The sequence below is a fragment of the Cynocephalus volans genome, chromosome 2 (assembly GCF_027409185.1).
Source record: "Cynocephalus volans isolate mCynVol1 chromosome 2, mCynVol1.pri, whole genome shotgun sequence".
In the NCBI taxonomy this organism is placed as follows: domain Eukaryota; kingdom Metazoa; phylum Chordata; class Mammalia; order Dermoptera; family Cynocephalidae; genus Cynocephalus; species Cynocephalus volans.
The window spans coordinates 131,925,428-131,953,405 of NC_084461.1; the positions used below are offsets into that span (position 1 = coordinate 131,925,428).

At 43.6% G+C, this 27,978-nt stretch overlaps 1 protein-coding gene across 1 annotated transcript in view; it reads left to right on the forward strand.

Moving 5' to 3' along the window:
- The first annotated feature begins 271 nt into the window (after window positions 1-271).
- ABLIM3 (actin binding LIM protein family member 3) overlaps window positions 272-27,978 on the forward strand; it is a 122,364-nt gene continuing 94,657 nt past the window's right edge. Inside the window, exon 1 of the mRNA XM_063082889.1 lies at window positions 272-434. Coding sequence (XP_062938959.1) covers window positions 422-434 — 13 coding nt within the window. The 5' untranslated portion in view covers window positions 272-421. The remainder of the gene's footprint in view (window positions 435-27,978) is intronic.

Here is a 27,978-nt window from a genome sequence, read left to right on the forward strand (position 1 = left end):
CCTGTTCCCCGAGGCCGGGCGGGGACGCGCTGCCCCCGCCCTGCCTCCCCGTGGTCCACACCCCCTTTGGGCTCCGGAGCCGCTGGGCTGGAATAGTCGCCGTGCGCGCGAGCAGGCGCCGCCAGCCCCGTAGCTGCCCGGGATCCGGGTCCCAGGAGCAGGAGACCCGGGGCGCCCGTGTCCTCCCCGCCTCCTCGTGCTCCTTCTCGCTCTCACCTGCGCCTATTAGTCCACTCGCCTTCAAGGCGGTGGTGACAGCCCAGACGGAGAGGGGACAGCAGAGGGACAGAGAGCACCTGAGGATACGCAGCTGGCACTGCACTGCCTTTTCACCCCCAGGTGATGAGTGAGGTCGGAAGGAGATTTACAGAACAACCAGGGCCTCCGTATTGAATGAAAGACCCAGTGCGAAGACATCACCATGAACACGAGCAGTAAGTGGATCCTCCTCTCCTTTGCCATGGGAACAGGGGTGGGGGCGGGAGGTGCAGGAGCCTGATCTGGGGCTGCCTGGAGGGAGGAAGGAAGCCTGGCACTGCATGGACACATGACCCCAGACTCCTTTTTGGTGCTTTCTGTGCTCCCCAACACAGGGATAGCTTCAGGGTCTGGCTTTCCATGATAATTTTGCTAATATTTTAGCGGCGCCAGTTGCCTCTGCTGGGAAGGGTGCTTGTCTCCTTCTAGCCATGCCTGGGAAGGCCTAGGAAGCAGTGTGTGGCCATTGTCTGACTGTGGGGGCTCTGAGGAGACCTCCCTGTGCACATCTGGAAAACCATGGAGCGTCTTGCTTGTCCTGGAGCTGGGAAGGGAGGCTGGCCTGCAGGCGGGAGGGTGAGTGGGTGTGGACAGGCAGTGGGATGGGAAACAGCAGTTTAATAAACAAATATCAGGAAACCACCTTTGGGTCTGGAGATTGCGAAAGGTCCAGCTTCTGTGCCTCTTTGCCCCGTGAGCCCAGGGCTGATTTCTCCACATACCTACAGGCTGGTTAGCCATTCCAGAGAGTAAGAGAAAAGGGGCAAGCCCTTTGGGGACAGCTCTCACATGCCAGAGGCAATAACTGCTTTGCAGAGCCAGGACCACACATTTTGCTGCCAGCTTGGGCCTCTGCTACTGAGAAATGCATACAGCAATACAAGGAAGCACAGTCTGTTTCTCTTCAGTGTAGTTCTGTCGACCACAGCACCAGCTAGGTGCCGTGGCGTGGGCAATGCCCCGGGAGGCCACTTATGGGTTCAAGTCTCACTCTCCCGCGCTCTCATCAGTTTAGCTTCTCTAGGTCATTCCAGCATCAGATTGAGGTTGTTGAGCCAGAGGACCCCTACCAACACTCATTTCCCTGTGTCTATGACTTTGTTATCAGTCCTCTCTCTGCATTTCAGATTGATCATCTATAAGATGACAGGGCTTGAATTAGAGGCCCTTCTAATCTACAAATCCGTAAGGTTTTTTTCCAAAAATGCAAGAACTGAGTAGCAAGGCCAAAAAATCAGTACCTTACTGAGGCTGTGTCCAGCCAAACTCTACTATTTCCTCATCCTCCCTCTATTTCAAGGCCGTTGGCATAGAGAAGAGGAAAACAAAGCAAAAGCCACTGAGATGGAAATGAAATATATTTATTTACTATGTATTTGTATGACTCATCTCTCTGCTGTCTTCCTTTGTGTATTACATATCTATGCTAAGCAAGCGTGTGGCTGGACTCCCTCTGCCTCTTACAGCCAAAGAAATTTGCCTCTTGATTGTGACAGTCTGGAATGGTGTAGTGACATCCTACCAGGCTTAGGAAGAGAGCTAAATCCTGTAGACCCTATCACATAGTGGGCCACATGTTTGCATCTGCATGTTTTCAGATGTGAATTGCCTGTCATTTTTCACAATCTCTAGGGAAAATATGTATTTATGGGAGTCCTTTCCTAAGTGACAGAAGAGAAAGATGGCTCATCTATTTTTCAAGCAACTAAGAAAGGAAACAAGCAACTAAATCAGCTCTTTTCTCTCTCTGGAATCCTAAGGAACTCTTGTTCTATTAGCAACACTGGGTATTCCTGAAAGAAGGAAATAGATTTTCCTTTTTTTTTTTTTTTTTTTTTTAGGAAATAACAACCAATAGAGGTAAACGCTGCAGAAAATGAGGACTGACAAAAATGCCATTCCAGCCTCATATGCTTTTTCTAAGTATGGAGAGTGTGTTTATTTCTCAGGAATAGTGGAATATAAACAGAATAGAATGGCTCGAGCCCCTGAGTTACCCATAAGAGGAAGTGCTTCTCTAAACAGGGACTTGGGGGACACTCAGGCTCAGAGCTTGGGGGCTGGACTCGATCATCATCAAGGTTTCTCCCAACCCTGAAAGTCTGCAAATGGAGAAAGTTGAAATCAGGCCTCACAGGAGAGAAGGAGCCGACGGGGTCATAAGTTAATAGGGGCAGGGTGTTGGTGGGAGGTCATTGTGTGACCCGATCTAAGCAAAGATGCTCTCCTTTAAGGTGTGAAATTCTTACCTTAATCCTCATGCCTGAAATCGTCCCCAATAGAAACTCTTACTTAGTTTTACTTTCACTTCCATTTATTGGGTCCCCACTCCCCACCAGCCCCCGTGCTAAGCACTTGCCCTGCTTGGTCTCATCAGACTTTCCCACCCAAGCTGTGCAAAGGGTGCTTGTAGCTAATGTTTAGAAACTTTAAGTCATGCAGTTAATTGTTGGATTAGGAAAGGTACTTGGACGTGTAATATATTTGACAGTGAGTACAACTCCTCATCAGTGGTTCAAATGTCATCACAGAAGTGGGAGCAAGGCATGGGCTAATTATTAAATTCCAAATCACTTCACCTGGAGAAGAGGAGCACAGGGCTATGGGCTCTGGGCAGCAATCAGGTTGAGAGAGCTCAGGCACTGGAATTGGAGGGTCCTGTGTTCCAGTCCTCTTTTTTTCACTTGTTAGCTGTGTGGTCTTCAGCATGGCCATCTCATCTGCAAAAACAGGAATGATGAGACCTACCTCAGCTTGGAATGGAGATGAAATGTTAATGTTTCTTGTAAAATATGAAGTGTGGTACCTTAGCTGTGGACATAGCTGGCATCATATCAGTGATGGGGGTGGTCATGCTGTCACTATTACTGTGGTGGTCATTGTGTCTGTTGTCATTGTTGACTCTATGACATTAGCAAGCAGGTCACTCAACCTCTAAGACGTTACATCTTCATCATGAATTGAGAAGTGTACCTGAAGTGTGGTTTTTGAGGATTATTCAATGGGATTATGAGGAAATGCTTTGTAATCATATGTAAATTGTTTTTTTTATTAAAAAGAAACCCATTTCTCAGATGACAAAAACAGGAGAGTGCTCAGTTGCTGACTCCTAAGTGTGAATTTTAGTTTCATCTGAATCCTTTCTTCTGAAATCTAATGTGCTTCTGAGCATTAGCACACCAAAAAGCGGGAACTGGAGAGAAAAGGGTGCTTTTGGAGATGACAGAGTGGGGTGGTGGGCAGACCTGGGTGGAATGCAGCAGGTGGGGTCCAGCCCTCAGAGCCAATGATTGGGGAAAAGGAGGGTACTTTGAGGAGAGAACAGGACACCGAAGGCATGAGCAGGACACCCGAGGCTCAGGAAACCTAGCTAATACTGAGTCAGCGCACTCTCCTGGGTGAAGGACTTCAGAGGAAAGGAAGAGAAACAGGCCAATCATGGCCACTTTGGCTTCTGTGGGGTGGCTCCACCATCCAGCTTTTCTTACCCCCTGCACACTCCCAGCCTACTCCAAGGATCTGTCATGTGTCTCCTGACCTACTGAGGCAGCCCCTAATGGTCTCTCTTCATCCACTCCAGCCCCACCAGTCATTCTTCCACATCCACTCTCTGTGTCACACTCTGCTTTAAACACAGATTCCATCAGTGCTAGGATGAGAGTGGAAACTCTTCAGCAAGGCCCGTAGGGCCCCTGTGGCCTGGCCCTGGCCCTGCTCACCAGCTCCATGTGGTCTACTCTGCACCTTTCACCATGTCCATCACATCCCCCTCCTTCCACCCCTCTAAGGGCTTGCTCCTGCCGACTTTGCTCCTTCCTCCTACAATGCCCCCTCCCCATGAGCACCAGCCCCTCTTCCCACCCCCATTCTTCATCCAGACTGGCTTCCTCACCCTTCAGAGCTGCAGAAGTCCTCTCCAGTCCCCTCCAGTAACTAATATGCACTCCCAGTGCACCTTGGCCCTGTTCCTCCAGAGTCCAGTCCCTGTCATGACACAGTAGCCAATGTGACCCTTGCACTGAAGCCCTTTCCCACCAGACAGCAAACTCTGTAAGAGCTGTGATGTGTAGCCGCTAGCAAAGACACATTCGGGGGTGTTTATTCATTCTGGTTTGTACATTGGTCATTTTCCTAAACCCTCAGAGCAAGGAAGGAGCTGAACCCAGATTGTTTGCTCTCCCACAGTCCTAGAACCATGGGGTACCACTCATCTAATGTGCATATTCTTAAGCAAATAAATCTTTGGTTACTCCCTGTCAGGGTATCCAGTTCTTATGTTGGCCCCAGGAGTTCCAAAGCCAAGGGAGACTGAGTTGACCCCCATGTGCCAAAGGCCCTGAGCACCAGAGTAGATTCCATGTGCCATAAAACTCCATGTTCCTCACTTGGATCATAACTCACAGAGCTCATGAAAGCTATGGCTTTCCTATGTGCAAAACCCAGGTCTGGCTCATCCTCAAGGCCAGGCGAGCATCAGGTCCAGCATGAGCAATGGTACCATGAACCAGTCACCCTCATTCTATAGCCTTCCCCTACCCTCTGGCCCCTCCGTTGGTCTTTATCATGGATTGGCATGCTAATAAATTACCTTTCTGGAGCAGACTTTGTTTCATTGAAGAGAGTATTGAGGTATCATATAACCCCCACAAAGATGTCATGGAATAAGCAGATCCCATACTGTGGCAGTAAGAACCAAATCTTTGGGGTATGGATTCCAGAGTTTGAACTCAAGCTCTATCATGTACTCTGTGTGATCTTGGACAGAATAGATCACATCTCTGAGTCTGAATTTTGTCATGTATGAAATATGAGCAATAAAATGCCAGTGTGCATTTCATTGCACACTATTGAAATAAAAGTAAAAATTTTTGTGAAAATTAAGTGAAATAACATAAGATACTTGCTGGGTCTCAGTGAAAGGAGTTGAATTGGCCATTGAGTAAAAGAAAGTTCTGGAACAATGGTATAAAAAACAAACCCACTGATTAAAAATTAGCCTGTTTTGCTGGTATTGCAGCCAGTTCTGTGTTTTGTTCTTAGGAAACCTATGACTTTCTGGAAGCCTTCAGGAAGGTCATTAACTTGGTATTGTATATGGTATGTGTTGAAAAGAGCAAGACAAGAAGTTAGGATCCTAAGTGAGAGACAATTGCTCTAGTTCAGAAAAGTCTGAGGGCCAGGGTTTGGGTGGTTGTAGGATAGAAATAAGGGGGAAAATTCTTTAGAAAATAAAGACTCCTTGTCCTAGCACCTCATTGTATTATAAGGTGAAGGAGAAGGGGAGGATTTTATCAGTTAGGGTCCTAGCAAAGAACAGATGGGCAATTTGAGGGAAGTTAAGTAGAAGGACTCTTCACAAGTGTGTGAGAAGGGCAGAGACAAACAAGGAGAAGTGAGGCCTCCAGAACTCGGAGTCTAGTAACCGCAGCCTGACACTCCCATCACAACTGCCCCAAGGCCTGAAGGGGCAAAAGAAGGAACCCAGAGACCCAACCAGCTGTGGGGGGAGGTTCTACCTCACAGGGCCTGTGGCCCCTAACTCCAGAAAGGCAGCCAGCCCAGTTCCAAGGAAGGACAAGAGGATTAGTATGGTGACCTTTCTCTTCTCCTTCCCTCGGGTCTCCTATAGGTACTGCCTGTCGGCCAAACCCAACCAGAAGCCAGAGGACAAGGAAGGACATTGATAGGACCATAGTAGTCAGCCTGCCAGGGCATAGTGCAGGGTAGGAAGGGGACAGAATGGATCTGGAGAGGTAAGAGAGTTCAGGGTAGAGGACATCTAGCACAAGAGCAAGATGATCTTCTCCTAATGCTATTGCCCAGGTCAGGATCCTTTTCTTAAGGAAAAGGATCCAAGATTTTATTCTTTTTTATGGCTGAGTAGTATTCCATTTTGTGTATAGATCACATTTTCTTTATCTCATCATCTGCTGATGGATCCTTGGTTTGATTCCATGTCTTGGCTATTGTGGATAGTACTGCAATAGACATGGGAGTGCAGATATCCCTTTGACATAATGATTTCATTTCCTTTGGATAAATACCCAGAAGTGGCATTTCTGGATCATATGGAAGTTCTATTTGTAATTTTTTGAGAAACTTCCATACCGTTTCCCATAATGGCTGTACTAATTTACAATAGCTAACAGTGTATAAGAGTTCCCCTTTCTCCACATCCTCACCAGCATTTGTTATTTTTCTTTTCAATAATAGCTATTCTAACTGAGGTGATATCTCATTATGGTTTTGATTTGCATTTCCCTGATGATTAGTGATTCTGAATATTTTTGCATATAATTGTTGGCCATTTGTATGTCTACTTTTGAAAAATATAGGTGAAATATTCCAAGCACAGAAAGATAAATACCACAGGTTCTCACTCGTATGTGGAAACTAAAAAAGTTGATCTTGTAGAAATAGAGAGTAGAATAGTGGTTAATAGAGATTGAAAAGAGTGGGGGTGAGGGGATAGGGAGAGGTTCGCCAATGAATACAAAATTATAGCTAGATAGGAAGAATAAGTTCTAGTGTTCTATAGTACTGCGGGGTGACTGTAGTTAACAATAATTGATTGTAGAATTTCAAATAGCTAGAAGAGAGGATCCTGAAAATTCTCAACACAAAGAAATGACAAATGTTTGAAATTATGGATATGCTAATTGCCCTGATTTGGTCATTACACATTTTATATATGTATCCAAATATTACATTGTACCTCATAAATATGTACAATTATTATGTGTCAATTAAAAAAATAAATAAAAAGAATCTATTACAAACACAAACACAGTAGGATGTCCTCTCAAGAAATTCTAAATTTCAAAACAGATAAAATAGAAGTGATTATATATTTTGCAAGGATACAGATTGTTTAAAATAGTGCTTCTCAGATGAATGAAACAGTTATGAACAAATGATTACTTGAGGCTAACAAGTTTTAAATCATCCAAAATGGATATAACATATTTCTGAAAATCACAATGTGATTTCAAGAGCACTTAGGTTGTATAAAGGAAGTGATATCAATTCTGAACTCCAGCTTTCCTGTCTGGCAAAAGCTTTATCTTGCTGAGATAGCATCTGCTGTGGTGAATGGTCAACAACTGGCTATTATCCAGCATTAGCCAGATACCATTGTGAAAGAATAGAAAACAACCAGAAGTGTGGAAGCACCTTCAACTTCTTAGGTATTTTGCTAGTTAAATTGTTCTCCTATAGTTCTTTAGGGCACAGCCTGGCGCTAGATTGTTAGGTTCGGATTCTAGCCCTGCCCTTTACTTTCTGTGTGTCCTTGGGCATGTCACTGACCTTCTCTGTACCTCAGTTCCTCATCTCTAATGATAACCACGGAGGGCGTGGGTAATAACAGTGCCTCTCTCATATGGTTGTTACAGAGAATAAGTGAGTTTGTAGTTGTGAATTGCTTAAAACAATACACAGCACACGGCAAGGCTTTATAAAATTAATAAAAATAAATAGCATATTAATTTTCAAAGTGCTACAAACTGGATGACTTAAACAACAGAAATGTATTGTCTAATAATTCTAAAGGCTAAAAGTCCAAAATCAAGGTGCCAGCAGGGTTGGTTCCTTCTGAAGGCCGTGAGGAAAGGATCTGTTCCAGGCCTCTCAGCTTGTAGATGGCCATTTTCTCCCTCTGTCTATTCACATGGTCTTCCCTCTATGTGTACCTCTGTGTCCAAATTTTCCCTTTCAAGAAGGCCACCAGTCACATTGAATTAAGTCCCACCCTAATGACCTCATTTTAACTTGATTACCTCTGTAATGACTCTATCTCTAAATAAGGTCATATTTCAAGTTCCTGGGGGTTAAGAGTCCAACATACGAATTTGGGAGGACACAATTCAACCCATGATATAGTAGTATTTGCTAAGGAAATGACGGGAGGACACAATTCAACCCATGATATAGTAGTATTTGCTAAGGAAATGACGGGAGGACACAATTCAACCCATGATATAGTAGTATTTGCTAAGGAAATGACTCCTCAAAGAGAAGACTTCCTTGAGGTTTGGTTTCACCTAGCAGCCACTCCCTGTGGCTCGTCCTGCTGCTAGGTGATCACTAAATATGTGTGTCACAAAGGTTATCTATCTAGTCTTGATGTTTAAACTCTAATTTTACTATCCCTGATCAGCGGAGGTGGACTCTCTTCCTGAGAAGCTAAAGGGAAGTGTTCACATGTAGGAGGTCCGCATGTGGGAGGACCACAGGTGACTTAGTATGTCCACAGTCAGTCTGTTTGCCAAAACCATGCTTCCTACACCACATCCATTCAGGACATTACACAAAACTGTAGTGTTTCAATAGTGTTAGGGAATTTAGTCATGATATTGATTTTCAATCTGCCTACTTCCTGGGAATGTCCAACATAGGGAATAAGAATTGGATTGTTCATTTGTTCATTCAGCAAATATCTACTGAACACTAACTCTGCAGCAAGCATGATGCAGGGGACACAGCAGTAAATATAAACAACATGGTCCTTACCTTCATGGGGCATACAGGTGTGCAAGATGTGCCCCCTGGTGGCGAGCGTAATGGGTAATTTTTATTTGCCCCACAGCAGGTTTTTAATGAATTTGAATTATTTGTCAACATTAGCAAATTGGGAAATCAAAATTGGGATTTCTGGCTTCTCTTAAAAATAAAACTGTAATATCTTGCAACCTTGACCTTATTTCCCTACATGACAACAGTCAGTAGGATTGCCTGCTTTAGATGGGACATATGCTCCTCTCTAGTTTGCCACAGTTGCCATTATTTTGTATTAAATTGAAAAAGAAGAGCTTAATATTTTTGTGTTACCTTGCTACTATAGGCATTTGAATTTTTAAACTGCAGTCTACTAGATGATCCATATAACATCAAATATAGAGAAGTGTATCTTCACACAGAGATGCAGAAACTGCAGCATATCTGTTAATAATTATGGGAGAAACTCCTATCTGGTGTTAGCAACTGATTAACACTGCCATGCTATTACAGTCCTCTTGAAGTGAGCAAAACCCTGCAACACATCCCTATTTCCCCAGCTGACCCATTCCCAAAAGGGTGACCTCATATGCTGTTGGATACAGTTGGGCAAATAACAGGGCAAACAGTGTCCTGCCCCCATCTCCTGGAGGTCAGTTTTGTCTCCAGGGAACCCAGTAGTAGGGGGTGGGACATGGAGCAAAGGAATGCAGTTCTGTATAGCAGATCCCAGCTCTGGATACCTTTTCCAGCCCAAGACAAGGCATCCAGGGATACTGACTCCAGAGATCATTCTGACACACAGGACATGCCTGGTCCAGTAGAAGACATGTAGTCAACAGCATGAGCTCTATAGCAATCAGGTTACTTTAGATAGCCACCCAGCTGAGGAGTGATTGTTGAAAGGCCACACAATGATCCCTCCCATATGGCTACTCAAGACCTCTCCTCTGTCATTATACGGTTTTCCTGCTTGAGAAAGTGGATAATGCCAACATAATTTCTTCTGCTGAGGGCATCAGGGTAGCAAATAATTCATGGAAATCAAAGCACAATTTCTGGCACCTGGTAGGTGCTCAAAAGATATTTGATTAATTAATTTATTAATGAAAAGCCTACTCTTAAGCTCTAGGATATAGATAGATAAGGATCTCTCCTCTAAGCACTAAGTTTATCTTTCTGACCATCTGCTAAGATGCCCACCTAGATATTCCCAAGGCATTTGAAATTCAACCTAAAATTTCATAAATTTACTTTCTTTAAAAAAGCAAGAAACAAAAAATACTTACTTCAACTTTTATGGTCCCAGTTGGTTGATAGAACCTCCATCTACCCAGTCACCTAATCTAATGATTAGAAAGTAACCCTCTTGGTCACTTCACTTTCCCCCACTCTCCTGTGTTCAGTCTGCCACCACAGCTGGTCATGTCTACCTCCCAAACATGTCTTGAGCTCTTCCCCTCCTCGACTGCCATCACTTCCTAATGTCAACGACATTGGACATGGCAGCCAATGCAATAACAGATTAGGGGAGAGGGTGTTGATCTCAAGTTCAGAAGCAAGTGACTGAGCAATGTGGGCTGCTGGAAAATGTGATCTCAGGGAGAAGGGACCTGGGAGGACAAGAAGTCAGAGCACTGCTCTGCAGAATCCTGATTAGGCTCTGTCTGAAGCATTGTGCTCAGGGAGGACAGTGATCAACTGGAGCATGCCCAAGAAAGAGTGACCAGAAAGGTGCAAGGACTTGAAACATGCTAGGGAGAGGGTGCTGAATGAACAGGAGTCACACAGCAGAGTCAGCTCCACACATAGATTGTGTGGCTGCCTTGACAATTTCAGACAATGCTACTGGGTTGTACCTGTCTCCCTACATGCCTCTAGGCCTCTTTTCTGCATGAATCACCAGCCAAATAAGGGATATGTCCAGGCTCCATATTGCCGCCCTATTGCTGTCAAGGCTGTGGTTACTGCCTGTGTGCTTGTGCAACAGCCCCACCCCCTCTCCTGGCAGAATTCCACTCTCTGCTGCCTGCATCATTTCCAAAGCTTCCTCCTTGTGTCTGCTTAATTTTGTGCAAAGCACAGGTCTTTCTCCATGGACTGTTATCTCTCACCCTCACCAGCACCAGCAGGGCCAATGAAACGACTGCTTTGCAATAGCCTAATGACACAGTTGATCTATTTTAAGCACCTGAAGCACATTCCACCAAGTGCCAATCTTCCCGCTGCAAGCTGCCATCAGCATGCAGGAGCAGGGGCAGCCCGAGGTCTATTCCTGTGTTTTCAGATCTGAGGAAACAGCCCATGGATCCCAGCGCTGCCCGTCTGAAGATGGTCTAAGGCAACTGTAAAATTAGATATTTTCACGGTCAGCATGAGTTGTTCTGGAAGGAGAATTGCCTGTGATGTCAGGATTTTATGGTGCAGGAATCTCAGGTGACCATAAATCCCTCTTTCAAAGGGCAGGGACAGAGTCTGGGCCTGTTACATGTAGAGAGAAGGGACCTGGGAGGCACCATTTCAGGAACAAAGGGAAGCCCAACCCCCACCAGAGATTCCTTAGACTCAGACTATTATTTCTCCTTCCTCTCCTAATCAAGAGACATTCTTTTCCAATGTAAACCTATCTGAGTGCAAATGCTTTACATTTATTATTTTGTTTAATCCTTACAACAAGCCTACATGGGCCTTCCCTGAATTCCATACCTAAGGAATATCCCATGTTATATTTGCTCTCACCATTCATCACAGAACTTACCACAACCAATAATTATTTTGCTCATCAGCTTGTTGACTTTGCTTCCATCTCTTAAGCCCTTGTGACTATAAACCGTACAATGGCTGTCTAACAGACCCTGTCTGTTCACTGTTGAGTCCTCCAAAGTGAACATGGTGTTTGATGCAGAGCAATGATCGCTTAGAACAGCATTCCTTGAGCACAGGCTAAACTCTTCACATGCGTTAGCCCACTTGACCCTCACAAAAGTCCTATGAGGGGGACAAAAATATTGTCCCCATTATGCAGAGGAGGAAACTGAGGCCTAGAAAAGTGACAGTAACTCCTTATCTCAAATTTAAGATAAGTGATGGAGCCTTGAATGAATATATGAATGAATGAATTTAATGAGGAGTATTTCAATATCCCCATTTTACACAAAAGGAAAATGAGACTCAAAGGTAAATCACCTGGGCAAGGTCCTACAAGTTAGGAAGTGGCGGAGTAAATGTCCAGGCCATGTCAATCTAACTCTGAGGCCTCCTTTCCCTCCTCCTTTTCACCCTCTTTCCCCATTTTTACTGTGATGGAGGTCACCAGGGAAAAGCATGGATTGGTATTGCTGGTCTTACAGTTGGATGTCCCAGTACTATTAGCCATTCACTGGGGCAACGGAACAGATCTCCACTCTGTATGGTGATGATGTTCCAGGTGCTGTGGGATCAGAGATGCATAGGACAGAGAGCCTGACTTTAGATTGCTTCCTTCCAGTATCACGAAGGGGCAGACACTAGTATGCATGATTGTAATGTGAGGGAAACCATGACAGGTGTGGCGAGGGAAGGAGTGGAAAGGAAGCCAGGCCAAATTCCCCTGGAAGGCATGGGAATGCTTTGTGGAGAAGGTACCATTCAACCTAGACCTTGAAAGGGAACAAACTTTTGTTAGGTAGAGTAGCAGGGAAAGAAGGGGCATTCCAGATGGGCTTATTCACTCATTCTCTCAGGCAAGCATTCCACAAACCCTTACTGCACAACTCCTGAGCCCTAGGCCCTTAGCTAGGAACTGGAGTGGAGAGTGAAATAAAAAAGACAGAAAGCATTTCAGGAAATGTCAGAAGTTCAGTGTGTCTATACCTGTAGAGTATGAGTGTGTGGACAGTGACAAAATAAGGCTGGAGAGTTAGAGAGGATCATGTCTTAGATGCCGAGCGGAAGAGTATTTGTTACAGTCTATAGCCAATGAGGAGTCATGAGAGGTTTTGAGCCGAGTACTGACCTGACCAAAGCTGTGCATTATTTAGGAAGATCTCCCTGGCAACACATACCTGATGTACCACAGAGCCCAGAGGCAAGAGAGGTAGGTGTGGCACAATGATGCAGGTGAGAGTGGCTGAGAGGGTTAGTGTGGTGATGCAGGAGGACGAGCTGGTGGTGGTTCTGCAGCCCCACAGTGCGTTGCTGTTGGCATCACTACCCTCATGCCCACGGGTGAACCTGTTATCTGATTCTGGTTTCTGGGCCTGTGCAAACTGACACTTTGAAAACTAGGTTACTGACCAAATTGAGAAGCCCAGGTAGTGTATTTGATAAGAGCCTGAACTGTAGAGGCAGACTGCCTGGGTTCAAGTTCCAGCTTGGCGCCTACTAGCTGTGCAGCCTTCAGAGAGTTGCTTTATCCTCCCAACTCCACACTTCAGTTTCCTCTCAAGATGGGAATAATAGGTGAGCACTGAGTGAGAGAATGGATGTAAGATGCTTAGCACAGAGCTGGCCGGTGGAAAACACTCAAAGTGATTAATAGTGATGAAGTAATGAAATACATTTGAATATGTTGGGAAAACCCCCTTTTAAATATACAAATTAATCAATGCATGGTATATTCATTTTCTGTTGTTTATAGCAGAGTGCCTGAAACTGGGTAATTTATAAAGAAGTGAAATTTATTTCTTACACTTTTGGAGGCTGGGAAGTCCAAGGTCCTGGGAGCGCATCTGGTGAGGGCCTTCTTCTGGGTGGGAACTCTCTACAGAGCCCCGTGGCAACCAGGGTATCACATAGTGAGAATGGCAAGAGCACCTTCATGAGCTCTCCTTATAAAGCGACCACTTTATGCCTGTGATAACCCATTTAACCATTAACCCATTACTCCATGAATAGATTAATCCTTTCATGAGGGCACAGTCCTCATGATCCAATCACCTCTTAAAGGCCCACCTTTCAAATACCATAATTGGATTTCACACCCTCTTAACACAGTTACAATGGGGTCAAGTTTCCAATACATGAACTTTTGGGAGATGCATTCGACCCATTTGTTCTGATATAGTCACCTCTTAGTTATTTCATTAGGAAAAAGGAACAGGGGTTTGTATTTATTGATAACCTAGGACTTTTTTAGCTAACATTTAAGGAGTACTTTATTACATGTCAGACCCTATTCTAAACACTTTTCATGTATTATCTCTTTTGATTCCAGGCAGGAGTCAAGGGTGAAATTAATGTTGAGTGCAATCCTAATTGAGCAGGGAACATGTCATACTAGACCAGGGGATGGCAAACTTTTTCTGTGAAGAGCCAGATAGTAAATATTTTGTCCACACAGTCCCTGTAGCATGAAAGAAGCCATAGATAACATGCAACGAATGAGTACAGCTGTGTACCAATCAAAATTTATTTAATAAAGGTAGAGGGTGATTTGGCCCATAGGCCAGTTTGCTAACCCCTGTACTAGACAATCCCTAAAGTCTCTTCCAACTTTGAGATTCCAATCCAAAATGGTGACAAAGAATTACCTACTCCTTCTAATTTAGTTCATCCTTCTAATCACAAGATCATTGGAAAGATACACACAGAAAAGCCCAGAAAGCTTTCCATTCTTTGTGTTGTCTTCATACTCAGCACACCCCATACTTGACACTCTGGTATTATATGACTCTTCTCAAGTGGCCACTAAATACCAGGCTGTGCAAGCTGCCCTGGGATCTTTTAAGTTGACAGTTCTTGGGCTGGAGAGAATGACACTCAGACCAGAGAGACTCTCTCATGTGGGAAAGGACATACAGGACAATATTCCATGCCAGCACTTCAATATCCAGAGTGTAATCTACCCCTCCCTCACTCCACATTCACATTTCCTACTCAAAGCTCACATTTCCTTGTTGCTAAATTTGATAACCAAAGTGTCTGCCCAGCATATTTATCATTTCTCCTTCTGATTCTTTGCAAGAACTTCTCCCCATCTCCTTACAGTACTAATGGGCTGTCAATGTGATGTTCTGCCCCTCTCCCCCAAGGCATGTCCCATGACCTAGGCTAGCCAATCAGAGTATCCCATCTCCCTTGGCCATAAGGATGTGTTCATCGGTGGACATTAGACCCAAGATAGGCCAATCAGAGCATTCCTGGGAATTGGACAGGGAGATATTGGGAAGGAGAAGTGTTCATTCCATTGAGGTGGCCAAGATGAGGGTCTGAGAATACCAGTGGCCATTCTTGTCCAACACACAGGAAGAAGCTGTCTGAAAAATGGAGAAAATCATAGCTGTGATCATAGAGGAAAGCCCCTGAATCCTACTATACCTGAAGCCAAAGCTGCCTTCCACTGCAGACCTCCACTCGTAAGAACCAACAGATTCCCTTTTTGCTTAAACTAGTTTCAGCTGGGTTTCTGTAAAGTACAAACAAAAGGGTGTATCAAAGGCACTTTTTTTAACTGCTTTTACCACTTGATAGTTACCCCTGTAACTGCTCCCATTTATCAAAATCCTAGCCATCTTAAGGCTAAAATACTATTCCATCCAGCTACCTTTCATCCACTCCTGAAGAGATTTAATTCCCTCTTGTGAAGTCCCTGGCCTTTGGCTTAAAACATTCTTATGGTTACAGGTTACTTGCTATAAGTCAACACGTTTATTCATGTGCATTTCTTAGATTATAGACTTCTTCAGGACAGGAGCTATGTGTCAATTGGATATAGTATATTTGTTCCCCAACTATGAGCCATAGACCACTGAGTAACCATAAAGTTATTGCTGAAGCTTACAAATCCATGTGTGCACCTAACTTCAAATGAATGTGCTTGAGAAAATTCAATATGGCAAAAAGCTACCATAAATATTACTTACATGTGATACTAATATAGAAAGGCTAACAAATAATTTTGACATGAAAAAGGAGTCCTCAAATGATCTTAATGTGGTTAAATGGATGTAAATATATATAAAAAATTTTGAACTGTATACTTAATATTTGCACTTGACTCTATGCAAGTTATGCCACAATAAAAAGTAAAAAATAAAATTAAAATAAAGGAGTTCTTATACTTGACAAGTCTGGCCATCACTAGTACTGTTACAGGATTCCTGTTGCATCAATACACAAAAGCTCATTCAGGATAAATAATAGGCATAAAAGCTAAAATTATACAGCTTCTAGAAGAAAATAGAGAAAAATATCTTGTGACCTTGAGATAGGCAATGATTCCTAGAACAGTAAAATCAGTAAAAATGGACAAGAATTCTAATAGACACATCACAAAAGAACATATACAAATGCTCAATGAGTACTTAAAAAGGAACTCAACATCATTAGTCATCAGAGAAATGCAAATTAAAACCAGCTCTTTACACCCACCTAAATGGCTAAAATTTCTTATACATTTCTGGGGGGAATGTAAAATGGTACAATTTTGGAAAACTGTTTGATAGTTTTGTAAAAATTCAATATACATTCACCTGAGATCCAGCAATGCCTTTCCTGGATATTTACCCATGAGACATGAAAACATATATCTGCAAAAAATTTATGCAGGAATGTTCCTGGCAGCTTAAGCGTAATAGCCCAGAACTGGAAACAACCCAGTTGCACAAGAGATAAACAAATTGTGTTACTGTTCACACAATGGGATACTCCTCAGCAATAAAAAGGAACAAACTATTGATAGATGCCACGACATGAATTGATCTTAGAAATATGCTGAGTAAAAGAAGCCAGACATAAAAGAGTGCATACTGTATGACTATTTACATGAAGTTCAAGAACAGGCAAAACTAATCTATGTGGTTGGAAATCATAACAGAGTTTGCCTTTGATTGGCGGAGGGATGATTGATTGTGAAAGGTTGCAGCAAATTATCTGGAGTGATGGAAATGTTCTCTCTCTTGATTGAGATGTTATTTATATATATTTGTTCATATATTTGCTAAAAATCATTGTTTTTAAGATCTAAAAATTTCATTATTTGTAAATTGTATCCAATTTAAATACACGTGTATTTAAATATAATATATTTAAGGGGATATATTTATATCCCTTAATTTATATATTTATATCACCTGGAGTAGAGTCCTAGGCCTGGAAACAGAAGAACTGACTTCAAATCTCACTTCTACTAACTCTGTGACCTCTGAGGCTACTATTCCCATCAGTTCTGCGAGTCTGTCCTATTAGCCTTGCCTTACTTCAAAGAGCTGTTTCAACTATGATAAGAACTGTAAAAGTACTTGGAAAACCTTTAAACATGGTACATTTCTAGAGCCTCCTTTCCAACTTATTTTGTGTGGGTCTCTCCTTGGCCCTAATGTTTCAGCTACACTGGCTTCCTTGAACTCACACATGCTTTCCAGCCTCAGGGTCCTTGCATGTGCTGTGTCTCCACCCAGCTTGTTCTCTCCCCTGGTCTTACGTGGCTGGCTCCCCTCGCATCCTTGCAGTCTCAGCTGTAACGGTTTACCTTCAGATTACCTGTCCCCACGCCTTTTTAATTTTCTTCATTCTACTTGTCACACTTTGTAAATATCTATTTGTTTATTTACTTATTGTAGATCTTTCCCAGGGGATTATAAACTCCCGAAGGAGAGGAAACACGACTGTTTTGTTCACTAATGCATCCTCAGTCCTTAGCACATAGAAATTACCCAATGCTGTGGATTGATGGAATTGTGTCCCCAGAGTTTGTATATTAGAAGCTTAATTCCCACTGTAACTGATGAAGGTGGGAAATCCTTTTACGGTAATTAAAAGGTGGGGCCTTGAAGAGGTGATTGGATTGTAGGATCATGCCATGGTGAACAGATTAATCATGGTGGTTGGGGTGTGATTCTGAGGGCTTTAAAAGAAGAGCACATGAGAGGTTAGTTTCTTTCTGCTCCACTATTTTCTGCCATGTGAGAACCCTAGGTCACTGCTGCCACCACCAAGGCCTTCACCAGATGTGTTCCCTGGACTTTGGACTTCCCAGCCTCTGAAACTATAAGCAATAAATTTTGTTTTTATAAATTACCCAGTTCCAGGTATTTTGTTACAAGCAACAGAAATGGACTAACATACCCAGTAAATATTGTTGAATAAATAATTGCGCCAACCAAATGAGCTTTAGTGCATGGACTTTGTAATGTATTTGCGCTGACTCAGGACCTTCTTTTTGGAGCCAGGTCTTACCTGGGACTTGGTGGGTGCCAGGGTAAAGCTGGTGTCACTGTCGTTTGCTCACTTGTGGAAGGTGAGGGACCCAAGGAAGCTTTTCCAGTAGGGACCCAAGGAAGCTTTAGGACATCTTATCCTTAGGAAGACTGGGGACTGGGACACTTCCTATTTATGGCTGTGCTTATTGGTCCCTCTGTTGGGCTGTAACCTGGGGGTTCTGCAGGGATCTCCAGGTGAAGACTCTAAGCACAAACAGGCTAATTAGTGCACAGGAATTGCCCTCCGCCTCCAGGGCCCTCTTATCCCATGCCCAGCAATGGGCCCAAGAGCAAGTGCGATGAATGCCTATGTCCATATTCGTCTTCTTATTCAACACCTTTCAATCCATTTGGCCAGCGGTGGGGCCTCTTAGCTTTAATCCCCTCCCTCTCTCTATTTAATCATCAAACCATCTTCTTTTTCTGGATCTGAATGCTGCTGCCCTCTTTGAGGCCTTTTCTCTCATTGGAGATAGCCCCAGGTCCAGAGACTGCCCTCGAGCCCAGGGCAACTAGGCATCACCCACAGCTAATCTGCCTGCAGGAGCTCTCTGAAACCTTCTGTTTTACAACTGGAATGTATTTGCTGTCTAGGATTATTTTGGCATCTGTGACATCAGTGCTATGTGGCAATGCTCCTTAGCTAGCAGCAAAGCCCACTTGAGGGTACAAATTTAGAGAATGCTCCAGGGAAAATCTAAGGGGCTTTGAAATAGGTAAGAAGTTCACCCCTCCCCCCACCTACTTTCTCCATGGCCAAAATTCTGCTTTCTCTCTCTGCCTGGCTGTCTCCCTTGAAATCGGTACTCTTTTCAACAGATAATGTCAATAAGGCCTTTATGAGTGGGATTTGGGGCTTCTCTGTTTCTCATCTGAGAATCTTTCCTGTGCCAATGAGTTTGGGCCTCTGGCCCACATGTTAATTATGGTACCAGGGCTCCTGGAGTCGACTGGGGACAGAATGCCTCTTTGGCTAGAGGAGAGGTACTCTAGTAGGATCTTTTTTTTTTCAGGCATTCATCTATAGCTTAGGAGGCTGAGTGAGTGAAAATGCTTGGTGCTTCATTGATATTTGCCGCTTTCTTGTCTGAATGCCACACTTAGCTGGGGTTTGGGAATCAAATGTTGATGAATTTCTTGGGTTTCTTGAGTTTATACTGGCAATAATTATTTTTTTGCTGCCTTCAGTGCCAGGGGAAAAAAACAGTACTTCAAGGTGCAGAATGATAGAAAAAGTCTAACTCTGTGTATGTGTGTGTGTAAAAAAGAAAACTTCCTAAAGCAGGAGTCAGAGGTCTGTGCTGGAGTCTGGGCACATCTCGTCAATTCCCCAAGCCTCACTTTGCTTATCTGTAAAACAGGAAGAGTGATGCTCACCTCACCTGGCTCACAGCCTTGGTGATGATCAATGAGGCAATGAGTGAGGAAACCTTTGAGTTAGCCTGTTTGGATAGTTATTAAGTAGATGTCTTCCTCCCTTGGCTGTTCTTTGAGCGTGAAGCTGGAAAACCTTTGAATCGCTTTTTTTGTTACTTTTCGTTGCTGGCTGTGTTTCCTTTAATCATTAAAATTTAGCACAACTCTGCACAGAAATTAAGCACAAGGCAAAACTACCTTTATTTGGGTTATAGGTAAATGAGGCAAGATAAAAAGAGCCAGTTTGTTGTGGGTCTAGTATCCTTATACACAGCTGTCCTAATTTCAAATATTTCATCCCATTGTTAGACTGTGCATCCAATTATGTGTTTCAATACCTCCTTCCGAAAGCGTGGTCTCTATAATTAAATGATGATAAAAAGAGACACGGGACAGTGACCATAGAATAGAGGCTTTGCTTCTTCTCTTTGTGTCTGGAAGGGCAGTGAGCAATCCAGACCACAAAGAAAGAGCCCTTTCATCATGCCCATCGGAGCAGGTGACTCGTGTTGGCCGACAGGCCCAGGATTTCACCCTTCAGCTCCTTTCAAGACTGTCAGACGAATGGTGCCGTCACCTACTGGGAAGGACATCCTGAGAACCTCTCAACAGGCCTCACTTTTTGCTGTTCGCCTTTCTCAGTGCTCCTGACACTTTTCAGCTGCTCCTTTGACGGTTTCTACTGGCGGCTAACCTGCCAAGGGCAGTGGGGCACGAGCAGCCAGGACTCGTCCCTGCTGAAAGCCACCTGCCTCAGAGTGTGTTTTCCAGGGTGGGTAGCCCAGCTGAACTGGAAGCACCTCTGGTGTGTCTGTTTAGGAGGGGGATCTCCTGGTGTGGAGAGGGAGCAGGATGCCCTGAAGGGAAAAGGAAGAAGGCCAGTGTGGCTGTCATCTACTGCCAGAGAGGGCAGCATCTGAGATGAGGCTGGGAAGCCAGCAGGGGCCAGATCACACAGGGACCTGTAGACCATGCCAAGGAGAACAGCTTTATCCCAAGTGCAACGTGAAGCCATTGAATGGTGTGAAATGCCACTGGAGGTGGTGGGAGTCGGGGCTTAGCATCATCAGATTTACATTTTGAATTCATTGCTCTGGCTACTGTGTGGAGAAAGGAGGCCAGTGAGGACCTGTTGAGATCCTCCAGGCAGGAGATGATGGGCTGGGATTGCAGGTAGATGGGGCAGGGCACCTCCTACTCCAGGGCCATTGCATGGTCCTGATTCCCTGGTGGCTTGGATACTATCTAAAATAATGATTTGGAATCTATGTTAGTTTGCTAGGGCTGCCATAACAAAATAACGCACTCTGGGTGGCTTAAACAACAAAAAATTTATTTTCTCACAATTCTAGAGGCTGGAAGTCCAAGACCAAGGTGCAGGCAGGGTTGGTTTCTTCTGAGGCTTCTCTCCTCAACTTGGAGATGACCATCTTTTTTCCCGTGAATTCACATGATCTCACCTTTGTTCATGCCTGTGTCTTAATCTCCTCTTCTTATAAGAACAACAATCATATTGGATTAGGGCCTACCCTAATGACTTCATTTTAATTTAATTTTCTCTTTAAAAACCTTATTTCCAAATATAGTCACATTCTGATGGGTTAGGACCTCAACATATGAATGGGTAGGGCAGGGATGGGTGGTACACAATTCAGCACGTGAGTCCCACCTGAGATTTTCTCTTCCCCTGATTTCAAGTCTGTGCTTGTCTGTCCCTCTCCAGGGGTGCCTATGCTTCCTTTATTGCTGCTTTTAGGGAAGATGGTGTTTCTCCAGATGAGCCCTTCTCGTGGTCATACAAGAAGTTGATCTTTTTTATTCCCAACATACTTTTTTCTTGGATTCCCTACGAAAAGCATTTAGATAACCTTCAGCATTTCGCCCCCCCACACACACACACAGTAACCACATTATACATATATAACCACCATAAAAGTTGCATAACCATTTGATGGATTTCATTTGGGTTTTGGTCTTCCACCAGAATAGTGAACTTAACCATGTTGTAATTTCTATTACAACGAGGTTTAGCCACAGAGATTTCCTATACTGGTTACTTCTTGGGAAAAAGTCTATTGTATTTACCTTCCTTGTGGGCTCAAGAAATACCTGTTGTAGGGAACAGATATCAAGTTCATCCTGACCAAAAACTTCACTCCTCATCTCTCCCCAGGGGTGTATCCAAATGTCTGTTGAGTGCCCACAAGAATACTCCAAGAATACAGACATGAGTAGCATCCCTTCTCAAGTATTTTACAATCTGGCAGAGAAATAAAACAAGGACAAAACTAACTATATCATAGGTAAACTATGCTATAGGTCACTGGTTCTCAAAACGTGGTCCCGAGACCCACAGCATAAATATCACCTAGAAATTTGTTAGAAATGCAAAAACCCTTTCGTGGGGCCCAGCACTCTGTGTTTTGATAAGACATCCAGGGATTCTGATGCCTGCTCAAGATTGAGAACCACTGCTCAGTCATACGTACATGCCATGAGATTTTAAAGAGAGCTCATTTGGAGGGTGGTGGGGGGAGAATCAGGAAATATTTCTAAAAATATGTTGCATCTGAGATAGGCCTTGAGGAGTGGGTAGGATTTTGATATTTATATGTAGATGGTCGTATTTACTACAATTGCCATCTGTATGTTTATGTATTTCTTTTACAAAAGTAATTAACATCCTGGACTCTAACTCGAAAGATCTGCTAGCTGTCCCTTCCTTGCATTTTAACTGGCTCACTACAAATTGAGGCTTCCACCAACATATGCTCATTTATAGAACTGGTAATTATGGTTAGAGGCATTTTGTTGGAGGACATGTTTCATTCCAAACATAGCTTGAGTTGGAGGTGGGGCTTCTACCTCTGTATCCTTGAGACAAAATCATTCAAAGCATCTTTGAATCTCATGATGGGAAGGGACTTTCAAGGTCATTGCTATGGTCTGAATGTCCAAAACTCATGTTCCAAACCTCATGTTGAAATTAATCCCCGATGGGGCAGTATTGAAAGGTGGGGTCTTTAAGGGGTGATTGGATCATGAGGGCTCTACCCTCATGAATGGATTAATCCATTCATGGATTAATGAATTAATGGGTTAATGGATTAATGGGCTGTTATGGGAGTAGAACTGGTGGTTTTGTAAGAAGAGGAGGAGAGACCTGAGCTAGCACATGAGCGTATTCAGCCCCATCACCATGTGCTGCCTGGCACTGCCTCAGACTTTGCAGAGAGTTCCTAGCAAATGCGCTCCCATCAGATGCACCCCCACCAGATGCACCCCTTGACTTTGGACTTTCCAGCCTCTGGATTTGCAAGAAATTAATTTCATTTCTTTATAAATTACCCAGTTTCAGGTATTCTGTTATAAGCAACGGAAAACAGGCTAAAACAGTCATCTAGTCTATCAACCCAGGAAAATAACCCCTCAGCTGACCTTGGAAGATGGGTGATACCAGGACACCCAGTGTAGACACACACTTCATCTGCTAGCCTACTGAATGACTCCATAGCAAGAGTAGGCAAACTATGTCTCAGGGTCAGTTCTGACCCACTGCCTGTCTTTATCAATAAAGTTTTATTGGAACACAGCCATGCTCATTCACTGATATATTATCTGTGTCTGCTTTTGCACTACAATAGTGCAAACTTTTAATCCCTTCCTTAAGACTTTGTATTAGTAAGAACTCTTAGATCACATATAACCAAAACCCAGTTCAAAGTAGCTCAAATTAAACTGGAGTCTATTGGATAATGTACCTTTGCAGTCAAGGGAAGGTCTGGAGTAGCTGTTCTCTTGAGATCCCTGACGTGGTTCCAAATGGACTGTCTTCTGTATGTATGCTACTCTAGCAGTGTCTACTGCACTTCCTGCTATGAGGTTTCTCCCTGGTCACTCAGTCTGGTTAGCTTGACTGCCTTTGCTTCCCATCTCCATTTTATTCCACCCAATCTACCCTGCTAAGTGCAGATCTTTCTTCTGGTGTGGTGGCATCTACACTAGCCTTGGACTCCTGGGTGCTAGTTCTGACTGTGCTACTGAATACCAAAAATCTGAGATAAGATGTCAAGACACTTTGAAAGTCACAAAGCCCTCCACAAATATAAAGGGTTGCTTGTATTCTCTTAGAATCAAACCATTTTTAAGCTGGCAACAGCACTAAAGTTCATATTATCCTCATGGCCTGGGTGACAAAGTGATCCATAAATGTGTTTTAGTTGGTTCACATAGTATTCCTTTTTATTTTTTATTTTTATTATTTTTTTAAAATATTTGAGCCAAGATATAAAAACTGGGAGTTTTGCTTTAAATTTCTGGTTCACTGATCCCATGTCACCATATAGCAGGAATCAATTAGAACCAAGTAGGGACCATGCCTGTTTGGCCACAGTCTCCCTTTGTCTTAACCTAACCCACATCACTCATTTCACAACGTACCTGCCCCCTTTAGCATTGAGTTTGTGCTTCCTGACTTATTACAGTTATGCCTCTGACTCCCAAAGACCTGACACCCATCTGTCTGAGCCTAGCAAACATGCATCCTTAGCCAGCTTCCCACATGTGGGAAGCTCACTACCTAGAGAAACAGCCCATTTCATCTCTGGAAAGCTCTTACTGTTGGGAAAGTTTCCTCTGTAAGGTCCATCCTCCTCAGCATACCAGAATGGATGAGTGACTTTCCCCAAGTCTCCCAGTGTGTTATAGGGTTGGGAGTCAAAGGTCTCAGCATTGCTTACCAAGCGAGTGGTCTTTTTACCCCACCTGGTGGAAGTATGTTCTTTCCCACCTTTCTTCCCCACTCACAAACTGTTCAGTTTAGAGATTGAGGGTGCATTTAAGAAGTCACTTGACATCAAGTTTTTTGTCCCTAAAACCTTTGCCCTTACAAACATTCTGAAGAACAGGAGTTGTCAAACTTTTTCTGTAAAGGACCAGATAGTGAATGTCTTAGGCTTTGCAGGTCATGTGGTCTCTCTTGGAACTATTCAACTCATTTATTGTAGCACGAAAGCAACCATAGACAATATATGAATAGGCATGGCTGTTTTCCAATAAAACTTTATTTACAAATACAGGCAGTGGGTCAGAACTGACCCTGAGCCATAATTTGCTCACGCTGGCTACAGAATCATCCAGTGAGCCAGCAGAGAGCTGTGCATCTACACTGGGAGTCCCAATGCCACCCATCTTTCAACAGCCAGCTGAGACGGGGCATTTCCAAGTAGCTTGCCCTGATTCCTCTGCAGGATGTTATCTCCATAGCATCAGGATTCCTACAGGTTAAGTTTTCAAAGATGTTGCAGGGATCCCTGAGAGTCCCTCAGGGTCCACAAGATCAACGGTGTTTGCATAATAATCCTGAGAAGTTATTTGCCTTTTTGACTCTCATTCTGTCATGAGTGTACAGTGGAGTTTCCCAGAGGAGCAATGGAATCTGTGCTTGTGTATTTTTGCTTTTTAAAAATTTCTCAGATGTGATTTCTAATATAATAAATATTTATGGATGTGACCCACCTAAACAAAAGCTCTTTGGGGTTCCCAATAAAATTTAACAGTGCAGAGGAGTCCTGAAACCAAAGTTTCAGAACCACTGACACAGTGGTATTCTGACTGCACTTTTCTTATACTACAAAACACCACTCCTCTTGTAATATGCATTTTTCTGATTGTCTTGACAAGAATGTCATTGATAAGAGCTATGCTAATCATTGCATTTCATGATTGCACATAAATTTGCAAAGTAGGTTCATTTATTTTTAAAATGTTTGTTGTAAACCTGTTATGTGCTAGATATTATACTTGCATTAGGACTAGAGAGGTAAGCTCAATAGATACCATCCTGCCCTCATAGATCTTAGAGTCTAATGGAAGAAACAGAGATCAAGCAAATAATCACAACTGAATATATCAGTACATTTGAAAAAATGCAATCAAGAGAGAGTGCCCAGGACAGTGAGGACCAATGACAGTAGGGTTTGTGCTGTTGAGCGAAGTCAGTGAAGGACCTTTAACCTCAGATCTGTGAGATGGAAGAGATCCATCCAAAGCAGGATTTCTCAACCTTGGCACTATTGACATCTTGGAACAGATAATTCTATGTTAAGGGGAGGAGGAGGAACTGTCCTGTGCATTGCAGGATATTCAACAGCATCTCTGGCCTCTATATACTAGATGCCAGTAGCACACACGCACACCCCAGTTGTGACAACAAAAAAGGTCTTCAAGCATTGTCATATGACCCCTGGTAGGGAGATGGGGGTCAGATAACTGGTGCTGTAGAAAAAAGGTGTAGTAGGAAGGCTACTGTAGTAATCCAGGTGAGAGAAGCGTGTGGCTGGGACAGAGCTGGTGGAGATGGAGAGCAGAGACTGAAATGAAGGGCTATGTAAGGGAATCATCTATACAGCTTGGTAATGGGTAGACTATGAGGGTGAATATGAGAGGGCCAAGGACAAGTTTCAGGGTGACTTTGGTTTGTACAAGTGACCCCATCACAAGCTGGCTGTGAGATCTCAAGGTACAGGGCTCAGATCTCAAGGTACCTTTGCCCATCTCTGTGCCAGCACAGCAGCCTGTGTTGTTCATCCTTGCCTGGTGGGAGATGGCACTAATAACAGACCAAAAACAGCTCTTCATAAAAGAAACAACAATTTTAGAAAAGAAAAGCCATCTGCCAGGACTGAGTGAATTAAATGTGTGTTTAATCTAGCTGTATTAGGACATTATTTCAATGCCAGTTGACTTTTTTAAACATTTGTGAAAGTTGGCCAACACATTGGAGAAAATACACTTTGTCATACTCAGAAGGATATTGGCACATTATCTGATGACAGCACTTTTGTTATACATTAGTATCAGACATCAAGGTTTCTAATATTCTCATTACAGTGCTAAAGAGTATGTGGATCTTCTTTCTAGTCACTAACCCAGGGGTTCTCGACCTGTAGTGAGAAAAAGAATCTCCAGAGTAACTTATTTACAATGTAAAAATCTAATTCAGTAAGACTGGGATGGGGCCCAGGAATCTGCATTCTAACAGTGTCTGCCTCCACCTCAGGTGATTCTGAAGCAGGTGGTTAGGTAGCTGGCCACTTTGAGAAACACTCATGCAGTGAAAAGCACTTTGAAGAAATTTGTTCCGATTCCTTTCCACCACTGATTTCTGCACTAGGACCCCTGCTTCTCACTTGCTTGGCTAATTTGTTCCTGTCCGGAGCTGCTCCAGCAAGCTGTCCTTCACTACTTAGATGCTCCCATGGTGTAGCACCCTTGGTTCCATAGAGTGTTTGCAGTGACAAGTGACAGGCCCTAACTAAAACTGACTTAAACAATGTAGGCACATTGGTTTTACATAATAAGAAGCCCAAAGAGGGCAATTCCGAGGTCGGTTAATTCAGAGGCTCAGCAACACCATCGAGTACTCAGATTCCTTCCATCTTAACTGGCTCCCCCCGGAGTTCATCATGAAGACCACAGCTGCAGTTCTAGCATCATGTGTGAACAACAATCTCTCCACCAAAGAAAACCCTCCCAGGAGACCCTACCCCTTCAGGAGACCTCCTCTCTTGTGTCTCATTGGCCAGGAGTGTATCATGTCTTTGCCTAAATCAACCCATTTGGCAAAGGAATAAGATCCTAAGATCAGTTTTCACTGATCGATTCCCTCCCCAAGTGTGGGGAAGGTCACAGTCTTTCTGTGAAAGACATCACTGCTCAGGGGAGAGTAAAAAGAGACTGGTTTCCCCCAGGAGAAAGGTTCTGCTCACAGAAGAAGGGAGGAATGGCTGCTAGGAGGCAGCAGCTGTCACAATCCTTTTCTTCCTCTTGTGACACTTCCCACCATCTCCCCCACGGGAGTATGAGGGACACGAGGGCAGGGACCATGTCCACCTAGTTCATCATATCCTCATATCACATTATCATATCCTCAGTGAGATGCTCTGGATTATGTTAGATACATGAGGTCCAGCTTGAAGGGCCCTGAAATAGTTGTTTAATTTAAACTGATGACAGATTATGATTTAGATTGAAATTTTGAGTAATTAGGGCACAGTTAGTTGCAACTAATAAAACTCAAACTAACTCTTTTTTTTTTTTTAAGAGAATATATGTGTCATATTGGTTTGTATAATTGGGAAGTTCAGAAACACAAAGTCTCCAGGCCCATGAAGATCCACAGACTCAGATGTTCCAGGGATCTATTTTCTCTCTCTCTCCGTTTCTTATAGGCTTCCTCAATGTGAGGAGCAAGATGATACTGGGAGCCCCAGACTACCTTTTTCTCACTTAGCAACCCAGATGGCTTCTTCCAGAACTCCTGTAGTAAAACTCCAGAGAGGATTAGGTCATGTGCCTGCCAGTCACATGGAAAGGGATTGGGGTTCTCTGGCCAGGCCTGGGCTACATGCCCACCCTGTGCTGGGACAGAGTCAGCCCCACCCAAACCCCCATGGAATGGCTTCTCTACAGGAGAGAGGGGTTCTATTGCCAGAAGAAGCAGAGAGCAGTTGCTGAGCAGGCAAAACAACAGATGTCCACTACATTTATGGGTGAAAAAAAAGCTATTTGCAGAGCATTGTAGATGGGCCAAACCATAATTGAGAACTACTTGCTGTTACTTACAGAG